We start from the raw sequence: 12,113 nt of genomic DNA on the forward strand, positions 1-12,113 counted from the left end.
CTGGGGCTGACATCCGGGGTCACATTCTAGTCACACTTCCTCCCCCGCCACCAGATATAGCCACTTCCTGTTCATTCTGAGGACAGCAGAAGTTGAATGAGAGTTCCCAGGATGTTGCAAGACCCAGAAACAGGAGGGCAGATAACGGATGGGTGGTTGTCCCGGGGACAGTCCCCTCGGCATTATGTCCTGGAAGCTTATGGAACCCTTCTGTCCCAACACATGCTGGCTGGGGGGGTTGGGGCACGGGGAGTGAAAATTCTCTTGTCTCCAAAAGGTCTCAAATCTGGCTGGTCTAAGAATTTTGTCACCAGTTAGACCCCAAGACCTGACCTTTCACTGTGCACCTGCTCAAACTCAACTTTGTCTTACACTTCCCCCCACACTCTACTGGGCCCTTCTTTTGGTTTATTTCTGAGCTCAGGCAAATGAAACCCGAAACCACCCCTGGGGGGGGGGGGGGGGGGGGGGGGGGGGGGGGGGGGGCGCCCCCACCCGCCCCCCCCCAGGCCCAGACCAACCTGCCCTTTTTTTTTTTTTTTTAAGGTTTTTTGACAGAGAGACATAGAGAGGGAACACAAGCAGGGGGAGTGGGAGAGGGAGAAGAGGCTTCCCGCCCCATGCGGGGCTCGATCCCAGCACCCTGGGATAATGACCTGAGCCGGAGGGAGAGGCTTTAACCCACTGAGCCACCCAGAGGTCCCACCATCCAGATGTTTTTGAGGGAAACCTGACTCTATTCCGTGCAGACGGCCCATGGGGCGGTGACCTCTGGACCCACCCACAATCACCTTTACCGACCGCGTTAGAGCACTAAAATCTCCACCCAGCCTCATTTACATAAAGCACAAGGTATGCCTCCGGTGTGTTTCCTTCAGGCGCATGCGTCAAGTCACGTTATACCCACCCTGTATAGGAGGGCAAAGTTTCCTCATCTAATCATCTTAGGTCTAAACTAAAAAACACCCTGCCTATGTCTCCCGCAGTCCCGTTTTCGGAAGCCATTCCGCCTGATGTCATTTGCTCAGCCTGCTGCCGATTGACATCCCAGCGTGCAAACCGACGTGGGTAAATTACAGGTTGACAGGAGATGAACGGGAGAAAAATCAGATTGCATTTTGTAGGAAGGAAGCGCTCCGGTATGTGGCGATCCCCAAGACCAAGGTGACATGGAGTATACAGGACATCTGAGCTAAGGAAGGGGGTGGGCAGGGTAAGGCAATTCACAGGGTAAGAATCACAGAGGTTTGGGGGCCCTGCATGGCTCAGTCAGCTAAGTGTCTGCCTTTGGCTCAGGTCATGATCCTGGGGTCTTGGGATCGAGTCCTGCCTCAGGCTCCTTGCTCAGCAGGGAGCCTGCTTTTCCCTCAGCCTGATGCTCCCCCTGCTTGGGCACTCTGAAAAAATCTTAAAAAAAAGTTTGCCCCCCACACCTCGCCCCACATACACACACAGATGGGTCACTCAGATAAAATTTCTGGTAAAAACTCCCATTCTGGGGCGCCTGGGTGGCTCAGTGGGTAAAGCCGCTGCCTTTGGCTCGGGTCGTGATCTTGGGGTCCTGGGATCGAGTCCCGCATCGGGCTCTCTGCTCGGCGTGGAGCCTGCTTCCCTCTCTCTCTCTCTGCCTGCCTCTCCATCTACTTGTGATTTCTCTGTCAAATAAATAAAATCTTAAAAAAAAAAAAAAAAAACTCCCATTCTGGGAAAGACACTAACCCCCCTACCCTCCCGCTCAAATTTTAATACCTCTTAGGTAGCTAAGGGAGGGGCAAAAATTTCTCTTAAGCTGTTGGCTCTCCATGGGCATGTGGCCGATCTTGGGCTGAAGGCTGAGCAGCACACATCGGGGATACATGTCCGGAGTCCCTTCATGAGACCCCAAGTACCACATTGCTCCTCCCCAGAGCCCGGAAGGCTGGAGAACTCCGTCTGAAACGCAGTGATGCTAAGTGGGAGGAAACAGGCTGGGTGAGGAGTGGAGCCCGGTCGGATGGGACACAGGCCCAATCCCCCACCGTGCCCTGAATCCTGCTGTGTGAACCAGGAGGCCATCAAGCACCCTCCTCACTCAGCCTCTGAATAGTGTGTCTCACATACGAAGGGACCCACCACGCCGGGTCAGCAGGGGCAAAGAGCCAGGCTGCTTCTCTGCCTCCAGGCCATGTTCTGCGGTTCCTGAGTCTCTAAGATTTTATGTATGTGACAGACAGACATCACAAGCAGGCAGAGAGGCAGGCAGAGAGAGAAAGGAGGAAGCAGGGTCCTTACGAGGCTGAGAGCCCGATGCGGGGCTCGATTCCAGGACCCTGGGATCATGACCTGAGCCGAAGGCAGAGGCTTTAACCCACTGAGCCCCCCCCAGGTGCCCCGTTCCAGAGTCTTCTTGACGTGGACTGTCCATTCGGGGGCTTCTCACGCTGTGACTCATTTTTTAGGAGGCCTCCCTCCCCCCCACCCCTTACAGGCATCCAGGCTGTCCGTTCTTCCACGAGAAAGTATTCACCCTTCCTCTCCTGCCTCCGCACCCACCTCTCCCATTTTGTCCAGCCAGGACCTGCTGGTTCTTCATGGATTTGCTCCAGGATCACCAGCTCCGGGAAGCCCCCCCTCCTACCTCCCTCCCATAGCACACCCAGATCTGCTTGGGGTAAGGGCGGGGGAGAGTGTGGGGTAGGATTCCTTCCTGATGCAAACCCCCCCCCCCGCCCCCCTGCACTTTAACACACCCGAATCACCTGGAGATTTTTACATGTAGATTCCATCTGGGGATGGGGCCCCAGGTTCCGCCTTCCCACTAATCGCCCGGTGACGCTGAATGTTCATACCCCACACTTAGAGGGGCAAGAACCAGAACCAAGGCAGACCCAGAATCACAAAACCTTGTTCTGAAGGTACCTTAAAGATCTGACAGAGAGGGACGCCTGGGTGGCTCAGTTGGTTAAGCAGCTGCCTTCGGCTCAGGTCATGATCCCAGGGTCCTGGGATCGAGTCCCACATCGGGCTCCTTGCTCGGCAGGGAGCTTGCTCTGCCTGCCATTCTGTCTGCCTGTGCTTGCTCTCTCTCCGTCTCTGACAAAATCTTAAAAAAAACTGACAGTGAGAGCACAGGCAAGGGAAGTGGCCGAGGGAGAAGCAGGCTCCCCTCGGAGCTGAGAACCTGATGTGGGGCTCCATCCCAAGACTCCAAGATCATGACCTGAGCCGAAGGCAAACCCTTAACTGAGCCATCCCAGCATGCCCTGGATGTACTCAAAACCTGTCTCTAGGCCTCTGCCAACACATCCGAGCCCCGGCCCTCAGCCCGGCCCCAGACTGCAAAGACAGAACTATCCCAGAGGCACAATTAAGCTCCTTTTGGTTCCAGTACATTTATGTCCAATAAGCCTGTGCAACAGATACCAGTCCCATTTTGCCAACGAGCCTCAGGCTCACAGAAGGTACTGACAAGGCTGGGATCTTCAAGTCAGGGGGCCCTTGACCCCGTCAGGAGAAGGAGTTGGGGTCTGGGGTAAGGTTGGAGCCAGTTAAGGGCCACAGCTGTCAGAGGAAGAGGATCCCCCCCGCCTCCTGCCCTGGAGAGGGGTCCACAAGTTGCTCGGGCACCCCTGGGGCCTAGGAGGGGAAAGCAGCTCCCCCCAGTGACAGGAAGCTTCAGGCAGGGCTCAGGCCATCTGAGGACCCTACCTCAGAGGAGAGGACTTGCCCACAGCCCACTCCCATTCACCCTACCTCCCAGACATGCTCCCCTATGGCAGGCTCGGGCCCAAGCTGACCACTGTCCAGACCACTGCCCTGGACTCGGTCACCTCTGGGTCTCCAGCCTGCTGTCCCTAGAGAAGCTGACTCTGTCCATTCTGCCCCACCCCAACCCCATCTCGGGTGCACGGGGTCCAGAGACACACCGGGCCCTCTGCTAGCTCAAAAGCCGGGCTGGTAAGGCCCACCGCCCCGCTTTTGTCCCCAGTAGCTGACATCTTGACCTCTTTGGAACCACAGGATCATGATCACCTGGAAAGGGGAGCCCCACTCCCAGGAAGGCCCTGTTGCCCAAAGCCAGGGAGAAGCAATCTTGCCTTCACCACCCAGTCCGGCCTCTCCGCTGCGGACAGACCGGCCCACGCCAGACACAGCAGTCCTTGCTGGAGGGTGCTACTTGAGCCCACGGCACTGTTCTCCCGTCTGCCCCCCTCCCCCCTCTATGACATCACCACACCACACCCCAGAGCTCACTTTCTTCTTTTATTGGGGAACAGACACAGGGCAAATCACAGAGCGGGAAGCAGCGCGGCGCCTCCGGGAAAGGACCAGGACGAGGGTAGCCAGAGTCAGGGAGAGCACCGTGGCCAGGCCCAAGCCCAGCATCACAGAGGCGTGAGGGGACGTGGACCCCTCCGCCCCAGGATCACCAGCCTTTCCCAGGAAGATCAGAGGCCCCACGGTGATCTCCGCTTCTTCGGTCACTGAAAGACACAGGACACCTAAGGGTCACCTTAGTCCCAAAGCAGGGTCAGATTGAGGGTTTTGCTCTGTTTCAGCAGATCAAACTAGGTTTTCCTCTAAAAGCTGTGCTATCTCCCCACACTGCAGATCATACCCTACTCTGAACCCCTGGCTGATGCTGGGGTGGGGGTTGAGCCCCCCATAAGCCCCCCAAGGTTTCTATGTAAGGAAGCCCAGATCAGCCATCCCCCCAGCAATGAGGAGCCTTACGTGGGGCACCAAGGAGGAATGTCCCCCTGCCGGGACAGCAGGTACCCTAGACAGAGGGGAAGGTAAGAGCCTCAGAGGGGTCCTAACACCTACCATGCCTGCGATTTCGGGTTTGGGAAGCAGACTTGTGTCCCCTTCTCTCTAGACGGGACAGCCTCCTGGAACGGCCTGGAAGGCCACAGCTGCCTTTGTTACAACAGCGACAGATGTCAGCAGTGCCTTCTACGGGGGACCACCTGAGCAGGGGGAGAAAGGAAGTTGCCCTCAGGAAACAGCGAGCTGCTGATGTACATAAAAGGGGAACAGACCCCAGGGAGGCCACTCAGGCTTTCCACCCCCATGTCTCAGTCTATCCCTCACCTCCTGCTGGACTTGATAAAGGAACAGGCTTTGTTTAGCTGGTCCGGGACTCGGTCTGCCAGAGTGACCTTCAGATGGCACGTGATATAGATCTAGAGGCAAGAGAGTGGTTTCTTGTGGAATTCTAAGCTGCACCAGTGACTTGAGGAAGTCTGTGCTTTGGAACTCCCCCCAGAGTTACTGGTTATTTTAGAGACAGGAGTAGAGAGTCAGAGGAGAAGCTGTCCAGATTTGAACAAATAGCTGATCAGATTCTAGATTGCAACCCACCAGCTTTATACACACAACCTTCTTCCCCAAATTCCATCCAATCACTTACTGCCCTATGACCTGGGTGGGATCAGGGAATAAAAATAAGATAAAATCTTGGCAGAGGCATCCCCAGGCAGAGGCTTCCCCCCTTCATCCTCCAGGTAGTGTCTTGGCACCCCTCTGCCAACCCAAGGGCACAGAAGTTCTACCACCTTCTCTGAAGTCTTCTGCAGAGCCACAAACCTTGGCCACCACCTAGTGGCTGAGCACGCCAGCAGGGAAGCCACTTCAGGAATTTGAACAAAAGGGAGGATGTACTTTTAGCCTCCGGCTTTTTTAATTATTTTTTAAACTTTTAAAGTGAACTCTACACCCAACATGAGGCTTAGAACTCAACCCCAAGGTCAAGAGTCCTACATCCCACCAAGTGAGCCAGCCAGGCACCCCAGGCCACCAGCTTTCTATCTGCCCCAGCAGAGGGCTCTTGGGTCCCTTAGAATCCTTACTTCAGAGGTGCCTGGGTGGCTCAGTGGGTTAAAGCCTCAGGTCATGATCCCAGAGTCCTGGAATTGAGCCCTGCATCGGGCTCTCTGCTCAGCAGGGAGCCTGCTTCTTCCTTGATCTCTCAAACAAACAAGATCTTTAAAAAAAAAAAAATCCCTATTTCAGGAAACCACTGCTTTTATCTTCAAGCTTCTTCCTAGCACATTTGATGTTAACTGAGGCCTAGGACTCTGAAATGGTTCTCTGCTCCTCTTGAATCAAGGTTTACTTCTGTGCCTGCGACACAGTCAGCCAAACCACCCCACCTGTTGGGAGAATCTTCCCAGAACTCAGGCTACCTTCCATCGGTCAGCATCATCCTCTGGTCTCTGGTGCCCTGCCCCTCCCCTCGCCCCCAAATCCCTAGAGATGCAGATACCAGCTCAGGTTGCACCTGTGCTGACCACCACCCACATGAAACCTTATCCCCTTTCTCCCCCCCACTAGGACACCTCTGAAGTCAGGTGCACTCCCTACCCCAACTAAGGTCCTCTCCCGTAGGACATACAAGGTCACTGATCTGGGGGATCAGGACCCTTGATCAGGACAATCTGCCCTTGATCCCCAGCCCCACCCAACCCATCAGGAGCTTCTGGGCATCTCCCCAATAGCCTTGATTCACACCCTTCCTGTTAACCCATCTGTATCCAACTTCCTGTTCTCAGGACAGAACTGGGGCAGGGTGGGGTGGCAGTTTCCGTGTCCTCTACAAATTCACTGTGTTCATCCCTTAATGCCCCTCGGCCATACGAGCCTTTGGTTTAGTGGTTTGTAACCCCAACTGCGTATTAGAGTCCCCTAGGAGCTTAAGTAGTTTTTGATCATTTCCAAGTGAAAGAATATTTTACAGTCATTCATTCACTAGTCTAATGGTAGAAATCTAGATGATAGGTGTATAGGTATTTGCTGTAAGATTCTTTCATCACATGAGGATTTCCATTATAAATTAGAAAAGGGGGCGCCTGGGTGGCTCAGTTGGTTGGACGACTGCCTTTGGCTCAGGTCATGATCCTGGGGTCCCGGGATCGAGTCCCACATCGGACTCCCAGCTCCATGGGGAGTCTGCTTCTCCCTCTGACCTTCTCCTCGCTCATGTTCTCTCTCACGGTCTCTCTCTCAAATAAATAAATAAAAATTAAAAATAAATAAATAAATAAATAAATTAGAAAAGGGATGCTAGTCCTTACCGCAAATCAGTGAAGATACAGGATTATATGACCTTTCCAGGTGCTTAGTACAGAGCCAGAATTTAGGGGGGAAAAAAAATCCCTGCTCCAATCACTTCCTGACTAGCAATTCCAAATTTGCATCCCCTGCTCCTAGCTCAGGAAACTAAGATCTACTTGATTTTTATTTGTAAAATTTTACCAGCACTTTCTGGCTAGAGACCAGCCCTACCTGTGCTTCCTGCCCCAGCCATCAGAAGCAGTCCACACTTTAGCTCCCTCCCCCTCTACCCCCCAAGTTTCAGGCTGGGCTTTCTAGCTTAGCAGTTCAAAGGGTGGTTGGTTCCCAGAGCAGCAACATCAGCAACACCTGGAGATGTGTTAGGAACACAGAACCAAGTCCTAGGGATGGGGCCCAATGTATTTCAGGAACCCCCCCACCCCAGATGCTGCTGATGCACTCCAGTTTCAAGAAGTCACTAGTCTAGTTGATGATCAAGTTCGAGAGACTACTGTAAGAAAAGAAATTCGTATCTGCTTTCCTTGCCCTTCCAGAAAACTCCAGGAAGGCTGACACCGGTTTTTCTCAACCCTTCCATCTGGCTTCCGGCCCTATGCACCCTGGCAAAAACTAGGTTAGTGAGCTGGCCCCCAAATGCCACAGTGGGTGGTCCTCACTTCATCTGAGCCATCAGCTCCTCCCCTGGTTTGTTCTGTTTCTAAGACCCCAGATTCTCTCCACCTTTCATGGGTTTCCACCACCCATTCTTCCTTGAAGATCTCACTAGAGCCCACAACTTTATCTGCAGAATTCAGAGTTTTGGAACAGGGACAGGGACAGAGCTATCAAGTCCTTGCTAAAGGAGGTAGGTGATGACCCACAGTCAGTAAGGCTGGTCAGGCTGCCCTGTGACCCAATCTTATTCCAAGTCCCCGCCCCCAGAGCAGGTGCCACACCCAGCATGGGGCTTGAACTTCCAGCACTGAGATCAAGAGTCACATGCTCTACTGACTGAACCAGCCAACTGCGCACCCCCCCCCACAGTTATTTTTTGAAGGTTCATTACCATGTTTCTGGAGTCATTAGCAAAGTGGAACATGTCCACTGTAAACTGCAGTGTCTCTGGCCTGGGTCTGGGCTCTTTGAAGGACGAAGAGGCATCAGAGAGACCATCCACAAGACAGCTTTGAAGAGAAGGGACAGGAGTCAGGTGCTGAGGAAGATGGTAGAGATCAGGTTGCTCTAAAGGCTCCCTAGGGAGGTGGCCCGGCCCTCACCCGTGGAAGTCCACGATGGTGTGACGAGGGGAGACACTCCGGTCCGGTGTCAGCGTGGCCACGCAGTGGTCCACAAACAGTCGCAGTGGCACGTGGCTACCAGTGTGGACTTCGGCCTGGAGGTAGGCTACGTCTCCCAGCTGGAAGGTGGGGGACCGCTTCTCAGAGCCCCAGTCCTCTGAAGGGCACACAGTCCGGGGTGAGACCACCAGAGGCCTCTCTGCCAACCCCCCTCCCTGCCGGCTCTCCCTGCTTACCCTCCATCAGGCGGAGGGAGAAAACCAGCTTCTCCTCTGAGAGCATCGTGGTCCTAAAGGGCACCCAGGTGGGCAGGATGGCCTGGCTGCTCACGTTCCTGTGCCTGTGGAGAAGAGCAGCCGTCCACCCCGGTCCCGCGCCCACCCCATCCGGCTTCCATGGAGTGGGGGCGTGTCTCTCGTTTCTACCTCACGGCAGAGTCCTCAGCTGGGGCCCACCCAGGCAGCGAGTCCAAGGCCACGGAACAGACACAGAAGTCTGAGCCCACCCCTCGGCCCTCCGAACTCCACACCTGCGATGTGGGAGGCCACCGCAGCTGAGGCATGAAAATGCGATACACCTGAGTTCGGAGTTGGGCCTCTAGACCCAGATCGGCTGATCAGGGTTAACCCTGGAGGCTCAGATTTTGGGTCTGAGGCATCGAACCCTCCCTGTTAAGGCTTGATGGATTTCCCTCACCTGAATGCAGGTGTTGGGGGAAGCCAGTGGGCTGTGATCACCCAAACCTTGAACCACCCCCTGTGTGGGGTTTTGTTTTGTTTTGTTTTAATATTTCATTTGACAGATCACAAGTAGGCAGAGAGGCAGGCAGAAAGAGAGGAAGCAGGTTCCCTGCTGAACAGAGAGCCCGATGCGATGCGGGGGCTTCATCCCAGGACCCTGAGATCATGACCTGAGCCGAAGGCAGAGGGTTTAACCCACTGAGCTATCCAGGTGCCCCTGCACGGAGTTTTTTTCCCTGAACTTCCAACTTTTGAACTTTAAGATGGCCCTGGGCTGGGCAGCCCTGCAGCTTCCAAGAGGGGGCGGCAACCCGGCCGCATTTCAGAGGCTCCAGGTGGACTCCGCAGGCTCACCGCCCCCTCCTGGGGCAGAGGGCAGGGACCTCAACCTAAGGACTGACTTAGGCCCTTCGCAGTCAGGCTGCCAGACACCGATGATGGGAAGGGCCCTGGCCCACACTCACCTGGGATAGTGGCACTCGATGGGAATCTCGGCACGGTTAGTCCTCAGGATGGACAGCTTTCCCACAGGGCGGGGGCTGTGGAGCAGGAAGGTGGTGTACACCAGAGCGCTGTCGGTCACCTGAACGGAACGGGAGGGGTTAACCCCACCAGCATCACCGGCTCACCACACGGTAAGAGGGTGCTGGGAGCACAGCCCAGGGGAGGTGGGGAGAGCCCAGGTCCTGGCCTCCAAGCCCACCTTCCTGCGGACTCATGGGAAAGCCTGAACCAGGTCCCACCCTTGAACCTCCATTTACCGCCCCCAACCCCAAAATTATGATGCTACCCCAAGGGGTTTGGATGGGCTATGTCAGACCCAAACGGTGCCCACCGGCCAGCGGTCTCGGGCACGGGCTCCCCGTCCCAGGCTGCCATCCCCATTCTCAACACCATTTCCTTTTGGGGGTGGAAGGCTGGCGGGGAAGGCCTGGGGCCAAGAAAGACATCTTGAAGAACCCAGAAAGTTCCAGGAGTTTTTAATTCACGGCCACAGCCGTGAAGACTCCAATTGCCCTGCCTTTTCTGACTTCTCATACCCCCATCACAGAAGGGGAAACTGGGTCAGCGGTGGTTTGAAGCAGGAAGAGCTCAGGCAGGTGCTGCCGGTACGGACATCCTCCAAGCCTCCCCCCACCACCGCCAGGGGACCTGCCCAAACCACGCAGTCGGTAGGGGAGACTCTTCGCTTTCTGTTAGTTGGGGCCCCGGATGGACCGGCAGCGTCATTTGTGGTCTGCCCAGTTCAGAATTTCAGGGCATCAAACCAACTACTGCTGTGGCCCCGAGGGATAATCTGGCAGGAATGTGGGACCCCACCCTGGAAAAAGGTGTGACCAGGTGGTGCGTATTGGAGCCACCCGGAGGCTGGCTGCTGCTCTGGTGTAGCACAGGAGATGGGAATTGGGGTTTTTAAATGCTCCTCCGATGGTTTTAATGCCCAAGGTTTGGGACTTACTCAATTAGAATAATTCCTCAAATAACCCCTGGGGTTCTCTGGGCTTTTCCTGGGGAAACAAGAGCCAGGAAGCTTCAGGGCAAGCCCTGGGGTCGGAATGGGAGGGCAGCGTAGAAGATCAGAGCCCCAGGAGGCCTCCGGTACTTACTGGGCTTGCCCACGCCCTAGCCAAGCTGAGTCCAAGGCCTGGGGGGCAAGAGCCCAGGACAGAGAAGAGGCCAGGACTGGGGGGTGGCAGGAAGGGGTCCAGGGAATCGTGGACCAGCTAGGGGTCCTGCGTCCAGTCCAGCCCTGCCTCGCTGGAAGCCCCTCCTTGGGCCTGAGTTACTTAGCTCCTACCTGCCTCCCACATGAAGCGTCCCCACTTCATGCGGCTACCCCCAGGGGCCCAGTTTGTGCCCCAGGTTCCTTAACCCAGAGGTGATCAAGAAGCCCTTTGCTCTCTCCCTCAAAGCCACATCTCTCCTGGATGCCTTCCAGGGGTTCAGGGACTCTCAGGAATCAGAGTGGGGGATGCCCCGTCTGGCCCCAAGTGCACGGCCGTCTCTGGCCTCCACCCCACCTACCTGCCTCCCGTCACTAGAGGCGAGCACTTTCAGCCCACCCACCGATCCCAAACTTTAAGCCTCAGCGGCTCCCCGCCCCCAGCAAGCCAGAGGGCTCCAGCCCAGTCCCCGCCCTCCTTGGCCCTATGTCCACACTCCCCACAGCCACCAAGGGGGCCAAGTCTCACCTGCACCCTATTGCCACACTCATGCAGCCCGACCTCAAACCTGACCACATCCTCCATGTCCGCGGAGACCAGGGGCTCACAGTTCTCCGGACCCAGGGTGAGGTCTGCAGGCCGGACGAGCTTCCCAGTACCGAAAAGGTCTTTGCTGACAGTGACCACCAGCTGGGCCTCCAGACACTCCACCACCACGGGGGGCCTAGAGGGCAACGGGGAGCTGGTCTCACGGCTCCAGATGGTCTGCGAGTAGCATAGCTCCGTGCCTCCCAAGAGCAGAAAGCAGATGAAGACCCCACAGCTCAGGTCCATGGCTGCTCCCATCACCCCCCTGGTAACGCCCGGGTGCCACCCCCCCCCCAGCCATCTTATATCCCGATGATGCCCCCTGCACCTGGGCTCCCACGCGCTTCCTTTCCCCAACCAATCAGTGGGCCAGTCCCCCACCTAGCGGCTTCGCATCACCTGGGAGCTTGTTAGAACGGCAGACTCCCCGTCCCACGGACCGTCTTGCCCCTTCCCTACTCCCGCTGCCATGTGTTAGCCCTTTGCCGGCCCATCGAGGGAGTTAAGAGTGGTCCCAGGTCTCCGGGGGAGAAAGGTCTTGATTGGAGGGTGGGGAGGACTGATCCGGGGTGGCAGGGAGAGAACAGGAGAAGGGCTCGTTAGGAGACCAGGGAATTTTAGGGGTCGTTGCTCAATTTTACAGGAGATAAGAGGGGAGGTCAGCTTAGGTGGAGGCAGCTGTGTGAACAGAGGCGAAGAGAGGGGACTAGGCGCGCTTGGGAGAAAAGCCCGGGGGGCTCATAGGTGCTGGATCTCAGTTCCCCAAGAGTGAGGGTGGCAGTTCAGGG

At 56.0% G+C, this 12,113-nt stretch overlaps 1 protein-coding gene across 1 annotated transcript; it reads right to left on the reverse strand.

Annotated features, from left to right (window-relative positions):
- Positions 1-4,242: 4,242 nt before the first annotated feature.
- On the reverse strand, positions 4,243-11,571 carry ZP3 (zona pellucida glycoprotein 3). The gene is made up of 8 exons (XM_059415930.1): positions 11,266-11,571; positions 9,538-9,656; positions 8,570-8,673; positions 8,313-8,490; positions 8,102-8,219; positions 5,074-5,165; positions 4,807-4,949; positions 4,243-4,463 (listed from the first exon to the last, which is right to left on the reverse strand). Exons 1-8 carry the CDS (start codon positions 11,569-11,571, stop codon positions 4,243-4,245), a joined length of 1,281 nt encoding a protein of 426 aa, XP_059271913.1.
- Between the last annotated feature and the right edge of the window lie 542 nt (positions 11,572-12,113).

The sequence above is a fragment of the Mustela nigripes genome, chromosome 11, assembly GCF_022355385.1.
Source record: "Mustela nigripes isolate SB6536 chromosome 11, MUSNIG.SB6536, whole genome shotgun sequence".
NCBI classification, from domain to species: Eukaryota; Metazoa; Chordata; class Mammalia; order Carnivora; family Mustelidae; genus Mustela; species Mustela nigripes.

Bases quoted from the DNA above. Each gene is read 5' to 3' on its own strand.
- ZP3 (XM_059415930.1), bottom strand. From the start codon at position 11,571: ATGGACCTGAGCTGTGGGGTCTTCATCTGCTTTCTGCTCTTGGGAGGC. The intron at 8,491-8,569 runs GTAAGCAGGGAG...TGTGCCCTTCAG, and splicing joins CTCCCTCCGCCTGATGGAGG to AGGACTGGGGCTCTGAGAAG. The intron at 4,464-4,806 runs GTAGGTGTTAGG...TGTGTCTTTCAG, and splicing joins AACCCGAAATCGCAGGCATG to TGACCGAAGAAGCGGAGATC.